Consider the following 9123-nt stretch of genomic DNA (forward strand, 5'->3'; position numbering starts at 1 on the left):
TCAATAGAATGAGCGTACAGTTTGTATGAAAGTGAGCACTAACAAGATAATAGCAGCTACGGTAGAAGCAGTTCTCCAAGGAGTGCTAAAATAATCACGTCTCAAGGTAGCCTTCCGTCTATGCCAAGGATCGTCATAAAATTTATTCAAATCGTTACAAAGATCACAATAGTAGAAGTTCATGTCTCCGTATAAAACTTGTTTACAGAGATTGTTGACCAAAGTTGTCACTGCATTGCTATCGCCTAAATAGTTGATCAGAATGCCCTTTTGCACAAGTAAATCCACATCTTTGGGAGTGTTGATCAGAAAATCCAATACGCGAATATAATCAGTAAAATAAGCTTCAGTCAAATAGTGACATTGCTCTAAGGCAATGAGATTTCGAAAATAAGACTCTGTATCATTGTATAATTTTAAGCATGGTATTTCCAACACTCTGTTTGTGAACTTTAAGTCAAATAAACATTCACTTGAGCCCACCTTAAACTTCATTCCTGCCTCATCCAACTGGCTCACAGTGTACAAATGCATAACTTTTGTGCCACTTTTTCTTGGTTGTAGCATTTGTGATGGAGGAAGAAAAGCGGTTCTTAACAAATCATTGAAGTGCTTTATTTTCAAATCGGGACCCAGAGATATTTTCCTAGTGTAGGAACGTGCAAAGTATTTAAAAGCAAGCTGAGTGAAGGAATGTAACCTGGAGTGAGATGGAAATGCAAAGTTGTATAATTCTTCAATAATAAAGAAAGGAAGTTGATTTTCAAGCAACCGCATGTCCTTAAATACAATATTCTTCACCCGTTGTGTCAATACTATTAAGTTATCATCACTGCTCCATTCTTTATACATGTGTATCAGGAAACACACAATAATGAAGCTCGCATCCAGCAGGATCATTGTCACAAAATTATCACTGTTAAGTTTGCTAGTCTCTGCATAACAACGACGAACATCTCCTTCCCTATCTCTTACGGTACTTACTAATTTCTCCATGTTTAGCTTAACCCTTTCCACAAATATTTTGAAATATCTCACCTTAAGTTTTTCCATGGCTTCCAATCTTTCATTGCCATGGTGAAAAGGTCCTATGGATATAGCCTTAGGAGTGTAGGCTTCTTCCTTCAATTTGCGAATCTCATATGGAACCCTGTAGATACAACATTCACGTGATATGGGAGGCTCCAAGCTTTCAAACATTTTTGTGATGTTATTTGCCAACACCCTGTCTTGATGTTGATTTCCGATTGAAGCATTTGCTTCTCTATTAACATCTCCATTTCGACTTTCATTTCCACTTGGACTCTTTGCTTCCCTTTCACGTTCAGAAATTTCATTCACATTTATTATCAAGGCATTTACTTCTTCTTGAATTTCTGCACTTGCTGATTCTTCCATCGAGGAAGTTGCCATTCTTAAATTTCCTAATGACAAAGACAAGGGTCACTAGCATATTAAAACCGGTGGAAGATAGTTCTCAAGAACTTTTTCTTTTCTAAGTTCCAAGTATCTTTTAATTCCGTGATATTCACAAAATATTTATTTAGAACTCAATTAGAATTGGATGTGATAGCTGAAATGTCAATTGATGATGCTGGTGGAAGAAAAAGCAAAAAAGAAATAGAAATTCATATGTATGCATAGCAAAACGTAAGAGCAATAGAGAAATATAATGCTATAAAGCAGAGAATGCGAGAGAGAGAGAGAATATAATTCCACTGGTAAAAAGAAAAACGAAAGAAAGAAAGGAGGGGGTTTCACCTTTAGGCTCGAAGAAACTTAGTTGAGTGATCAGTAAGCCACACTTACACGACTTCAAAAGCAACACACAGACCTTTTGAATTTCAAAAGGTCCTGCAAATCAAATGTACATCTGCAGTTTGGCTCTCAAACAATAGAATAGAGGGTTGGGGGTATAAAGAAAAACAAGTTTTAGTAAAATTACATTTTGGCCCATCAACTTTCAACACATTTACACTTAGCGGTAATTGTGTATGGAGTAACTAACAAATTCTAACTTCTATGTGCGTCTAAACATTATCTTCTGAGGACTAGGAGAAATTAAATGATATTCTAAATTAAAAATCAGTCATTGTAAATTCTTTTTTATGGGTTTCTTTGAACTGAATTTGACATCACATCATCAATTACTAGATCTTATTCTAGAACTACAGAGACTCTTTTTGTATAATAGATTAAAATTTACTAGTTTTTGGAGGAAAAATCTGTGATAATATAGACGTGTAATTAGTGTTTTTTTTCCTAGAGTTCTGTTCACTTGATCTCCGGTCCTTCGATAAGTATTTCTATCCGTCACAAGTATTATTAAAAGTTGGGAAAAGGTTAGAAAAACAAAAAGAAAAAAATAAATAAAATTCAAAGACCAAGAGCATATGAATGGTCTGGATGACCAACGCTTCATTCAAAGGTTATGCTTATTCTATGCATTCGTATTAATTAGTGAATGAAAGAAAAAATTGGGTTTAGGTGGATGAAAATTGGAGAGAAAATGATTTTATTTATACCGAGCGAATATGATTCGTTGGGACAATACAACTGTTAAAAAATTGGCATTAGCCTATAGCTCTAATATCAGAAAAGAAAACATAATCAAGTGGAAAATAAAGACAATAGCGAAAATAAAAGAAAATAGAGACAACAAATTTTAAGTAATTTGGTCTATGACCTATTTTCATAAGATAATGCTTAAAGGACTACATTTTTGTTTTTATTCAATTGATGAATTTACAATATAGAGAGTCCCCATTTATAAGAAATTAGAGAGAATTCAAAACGTTATGCAAGATCAAATCAAATTATATTTAAATATATTAAAATCTGATTAATTTGACTACAATTAATTACAATCAATGATAAATCAAATCCCGCAATATATTCTAATAACACTTTCTTATCGTCATCATTTTCCACCTCTATTAATATGTGTATCTCCGCATCATAAAGTATCATTCTTAAAAATAATATCCAAAGTCCATTTCTATTAGAGGATCCCACTCTTACACGCCCACATAAGTGAGAAGTTGAGATTATTGGGATTTGTGATATAAAATGCGAAAAATCTATGGGTGCCAAAAAGTATGTCTGGTTGATGGCAGGTGTTTGGTGGTGTACCCGAGGGAAATTAGACAAGATTTCTACTTATCTTTTAATTGACTAGTTTCTCTTGAGCAGCTCCACGTGAATAAGTGCTATTATGATTACATTTAAATAGAATAATTATAGTTAATCTCATTTGTCTACATTTTTTAATTAAAGAAAAAAATTAACCTTTGGAATAAGACCAAGTTTCGACTTGCCGTTCACTTTCCCACAATGCAAGCAAACTCTCTTTTTTAAGATTGTTGTGGTAAGTTGTAAGATATATATTCTGCAATTTCTTTCAAATTTGTGATAGATTTATATTCCCCCAATTTCAATCCTTTAGGCTAAGTAACTTCCCCCAGCTGGTGAAAAAAGCTAAAGATTTGCATGGCCATGGCCTATTGAAGTCCACTATTTTGTGTGAGGTTACTTTTTTCTAGTTGAAGAAGAAAAAAAGAAAAAAAAAGAAAAAAAAAATAACTTATATATGGAATAAGTAATAAATTCCAACTTCTAACTTTTAAGCTAAGCAAACAGATATACCATTTGAAAAGGTGAAAGGATATATTCTAATTTTAATTTTTTGGTAAGGTATATATTTTGTCACCGCTTTTAGATTTTGGGATAGTAGAGGCAAAAACAAAAGATTTGGCATAATTCTAATCCTATGTGCCAAGTAACTTCCTTGGTGAAAAGAACAAAAAATTTGCATGGACCACTAAAGTCTATTATTTTGTGCAAAGTAATTGCTTCTTTCTAGTTGAAAAAGAAAAGGAAAAAAATAACTTGTAAATGCAGTAATTAAGTAATAGATTCTAACTTCTAATTTACTTTCAATCTACGTACGTATGCATATCTTTTGAGGAGGGAAAAAGATGTTCGAATTTTGTATGCTTATAATTTCTTTTCACAATTCTAAACTTCTCCTTAAAGTTTTATATTTTATTTTGTTCGACTTAATTTTTTTAAAAAAATAATAATAAAAAAACAAAATTCTCAGTTTTAAGTTCTTTTCTTGGAGTAACAATTGCTGCTTGTTATTTTATTTTATTTTATTTTTGTATGTAACAATGACTTGTTATTGGATGGCCTTGAAATGGGAAATTGGACAAGATTTCTACTTATCTTTACTCATCTGGCTTCTCCTGAACAGCTCCTTTTGAGTAAGTACTATTTTGGCCACGTCCAAATAAAATAGTTATAAATGATCATCACTTTTATCTACCTTTATAATTTTTATTTATTTTTTTTTTTAAAAAAAAAAACCTTTGGAATAAGACCAAGTCTCGTGTTCATCTTTCAAAGATTTGTGATAAATTTGTATTACCCCAATTCCAATCCTTTGTGCCAAGTAATTAACTTTTCAGCTGGTGAAAAAAGCTAAAGATTTGCATTGGAAAAATTCCAATCCTTTGTGTCAAGTTCCTTACCAGGTGGAAAAATTTTTTTTTTTTTAAAAAGCTAAAGATTTCATGCAAAGTGTTTGAAGAAGAAAAAGAAAAAGAAAGAAATAACTTGTATATGGAGTAAGTAATAAATTCCAACTTCTAACTCCTAAGCTAAGCAAACATATATATCTTGTGAGGAGGTGAAAGCATATTCTACTTTTTATTGCTTATTTCTTTCTTTTCTAACTTTTTCTTTTTTCTTTTAAGTTCTATTTGTTTTCTTCAAATTCTATTTTATTATTACTTTTTTTAAAAAAAAAAAAAAAAAAAAATCTGTTTTGTTTTTATTTTATGTGATACAGTGTCGTTTGTTTATTATGAGGGAAATTAGATTCTTGGTTTAAAGTTTGTGAGCCATTTTGATAACTATCGAATTGATTTAAAGTATAGTCGGTGCTTCATGTTTTGTATATATATCCACCGGTACACAAGAAGTTAAATTATAGTGACTTTCACTTGTTTAAAAATTAATAGCTTCTATTTCTTTTCTTGGAGTCACAATATTTGCTATAAACAATATTTTTATTCAATAATGTTCATGTGTCGGTCTCAATCAATTTTTTTTTAATTTTTTTTAATTGATTGGAACCGCCACATTAACAACATATATTGTAAAATAATCATGAGATACAAATGATTCTGTCACCTCTTTTAGATTTTGGGATAGTAGAGGCAAAAGCAAAAGACTTGGCAGAATTCCAATCCTATGTGCTAAGTAACTTCCTTGATGAAAAGAGCAAAAGATTTGCATGGACCACTAAAGTCTATTATTTTGTGCAAAGTAATTACTTCTTTCTAGTTGGACAAGAAAGGAAAACAGTAACTTGTAAATGCAGTAAGTAATAGATTCTAACTTCTAACTTCTAATTAACTTTCAATCTACGTACATATGCATATCTTGTGAGGAGGGAAAAGGATGTTCGAATTTTGTTTGCTTATAATTTCTTTTCACAATTATAAACTTCCCTTTTAAGTTCTATTTTTTATTTTATTCGACTTCAATTTAAAAAAACAAAAAACAAAAATTCTCAGTTTTAAGTTCATTTCTTGGAGTAACAATTGATGCTTGTTATTTTATTTTATTTTACTTTTGTATGTAAAAATCAGTGGCGGAGCCAGGATTTCGATTTAGAGGAGCCAAGTTTAAAAATTAAAGTTATACAAAAATTGAATAAAAGTATTAAAGAATGTAATTAATGAAATTAATAAATAATTCAATAAATTTTAATTATTGTTTAAAAAATATAAATGTAGCTTTTTCCAAGTTTGTCCCTACTATTAAAAAAGCATGTGACTTTCACATGTTCAAAGGACACATGTCATTATTAAAGATTAGGTTGGAAAAAATTCTTCCATCCCAATTTAAAGGAAAACTCTATCCTTAAAAAAATTAGATGTGTGGTTCATTTGCCTTTATCATGAAAGCTTTGGAGTAATCTTTCTTATAAGTGCCTCATCTCTATGGGAGGATTTGATGCTAATAGATCCCACAAATGAATGGATTGGAAAGGGGTTGGGTTTTATTTTTGGGGTTGTGCGGAAGAGAAGGCTAGTATTCAAACTCTCGGGTTTGCAAAACCCATATAGTGGATTAGCACTCCAACAATTTGGGCTTAGTTTCAGTTAGAACAAGATCCATTGAGATTGTGACACATGTCCGTTATGTCATGTTATGGGACACATCTCAATACCAACAGGTCCAAATCCAACCGAACTTGATCCAAGCCAAATTCCCTAATAAGAAACTTTGATGCTCAAGCGTCAAGCAAATCGTCTTATTCTCATTGGATCCGTTAGAATTGAAATACATGTCTTTGTTCATGTTGTGAGACACATGTCCCAAAACCAATGGGCCAAATTCCAATTAAAATTGGACCCAAGCCAAACCGGAAATAAAATGGAGAGGATCTATTTAGTGCATTTAGGAAGGTAATATTGTCCATTTGATTTTTGGGCAAAATGTTTTAAACAAATATACCGTCTTTTTTTTTTTTTTTTTGAAATCAACAAACATACCCTCTTAATTACACTAAATTGATACTCTTTAAGAAAGTTGAAATGGAGAGGACCCGTTTCCAGCCAAACCTTTCATTGAGAAACTTCAATGCTCAAACGTCAGGCAGATCGTCTTATTATTTCCGTTTATAAGTGTTTCTATTACAATGCATCTTTTTTATTCTTTTTCCATCACAGCTCACATTTCACTGAATTTGATGCAGCGTGACTTAGTGGGCTGTAGCGAAGAACATCAATAAGTAGCGGATAAATACTTCTAGATCTTAATTCTATCAATAATCTAAGAAATCTTCTTGACAAAAGTTAGACACTCTCTAGGTTTTGAAGGAAAAGAAAGAAGAACGCTCAACTCTGAGATTTCTTATTCAACAAAATCAATAATCAACATAAACTCCTTTTCTCTGGAGGCTATAAGCATATATTTATAACCCAAAACTTAAAACCTGATAAAATATGACATAAATACCTAAAAAACTCTAAACATAATAAAATAACAAAATAAAGACTCCTAAAACCTTAACTCTAATAAAACAACAACATAAAGTCGGCTAAAAAATAAAACAAACTGACGGTGCCCGTCTGGATGGGACAATAGCCTTCCGGACGGCCACGACACTTAAACGACAAAAACATGAAATAACATATGGGATCGGAATACACTCCGATCTACATCAGAATCCCTTAGAAGTCTCTAGTCTCTAAAGAAAATATAACAAATAATTCTTTTCTTTTCAACTTTCACACTTTTTCACCTTTCAGTATTAATGAGGCTTGATAGAAAAACGTTGTGTAAATGCTGCTAAACCTTATGGGATATATATATTATGATCAAATCTTCATTTCCTGTTCTAAGAATATAGAGCCATAACTTTCACATTTTCCATTTTCAACTTCTCTGTAATTTTAATAAGGTAGCACCGAATGAGTAATGCTATTTTTCACACCCATTTATTGTCGGTTGATATTGCGTGCATGTTTTAAGTAGTTGATATGAGAAGCCCTTTAATACACGCCACAATAACAGGTATAAAATGTGAAAAGAGCAGCATTACTCTGCTGTAAACATGAGCCAAAAAAGTACTGGGAAAACAAATACCCAAGCTATTAATTTACACCTTAAATTTGCCATCTCCAAGCCCTAATGATATTGTTAATTATCTATTTCACAACTGTTACTAAATTTCAGCACAAGCTATACTATACATGACAATACCATGTACAGGAAATGCAGATATTATAATACCAATTTTCCAATTTAATAAATTAAGGAAATAATGAATTCTTTACATCTTTTGCTTTTACAAAATGAAAAACTTACAAACTGTTAGAGCACCTCCTCGTGCCATGCCCCGTGAAGATTGCTCGACACAGCTGCCACCACAATCAGCACTTTAGCTGCTTCCAAGCATTTGGCAAGTAGCAAGAATTAATTGAGGTCCATAGCATCCAGTACTTATGACATTAAGAGAAAAATTCCAGCATACTCGATCTTATTAAGAAGTAAAGAAGTATAAAAATACACTTGAAACTGGTACATGTATCTGCTGTAGAACAAAGTGCAGACCCCTAATCATTAGAAGGGCAAATGAGGCATTTCATTTTTCTCCAGATTGAGAAATCTCTTCTACTTCTTTCAGAAACTTATGGTGAGTTGTCTTCATCTCATCATCATTAGCTGGGGCAGAAAGTTTCTGCAAAGTGAGAAGTGCAAACTCTGTGATAAATTTGCTGTTCTCTTGGGGCTGGGATTTCAATACTCTTCCAATCATTAGGTTGATAATATTAAGGGAAAACTTTACTTTACACCCTTGAATTACAACTCGATTTGATAAGCCCTCCAAACTTCACTTTATACTCCTGAACCTCTGAACTTTCAATTGTAGTTAACTTTTAACGGCAATACCTAAAAAGACCAAAATATCTCTGATTTTTTTTTTTTTTTTTTTTTTTTTTTTTTTTTAAAAAAAAAACTCTTGGAATTAAGGGTAAATTTAGAATTTTATAAAAAAGTCAGGGGTATAAATGTCATTGTCTCACTTTTAACGTTTAAAATATGACAGATCAAGGGAGTTCAAATTGACTACAATTGAAAATTCAGAGGTTCAAATTGAGAGGTTTTAAAGTTTTGAGGATTGTCAAATCGCATAATAATTCAGGGGTCTAAGTGAAGTTATTCCTAATATTAACGTTATTGTGTTTTTTATTGACAAACCATCTCAAATTTTCAGTTTGATTTTATTAGTAGCCAGAGCTTTAAATCTTAGTATGTATTTCCAGGACAGGTTCTTACCCTGTTTCTTATGTACAGATGATACTAAGTGCTGTCTACATTGTCAGCCCGGTTGACATTATTCCAGAAGGTATGTTGTTGCTGCTTGTACATCGTGTTTGTTGAATTCTTGTGGTGGACATGTTTTGGTAACTGAATTAAGGTGATATAATCTATCAATTGTACAACAGGGAATATTGGGAATAGTTGGGCTCTTGGATGATCTCCTGATACTGCTTATCTTCTTCCTGCACGTTGCACCCATTTATCGGTCGATACTCTATGCCT

The 9123-nt window shown here is 32.0% G+C and overlaps 1 protein-coding gene across 1 annotated transcript; it reads right to left on the reverse strand.

Moving 5' to 3' along the window:
• On the reverse strand, nt 1–1398 carry LOC148586128 (UPF0481 protein At3g47200-like). Its single transcript, XM_088515280.1, has one exon. The coding sequence runs from the start codon at nt 1396–1398 to the stop codon at nt 1–3; it is 1398 nt and encodes a 465-aa protein (XP_088371406.1).
• Nucleotides 1399–9123: the final 7725 nt, after the last annotated feature.

The sequence above is a fragment of the Corylus avellana genome, chromosome 4 (genome assembly GCF_965113065.1).
Source record: "Corylus avellana chromosome 4, dhCorAvel1.hap1.2, whole genome shotgun sequence".
Lineage (NCBI taxonomy): Eukaryota > Viridiplantae > Streptophyta > Magnoliopsida > Fagales > Betulaceae > Corylus > Corylus avellana.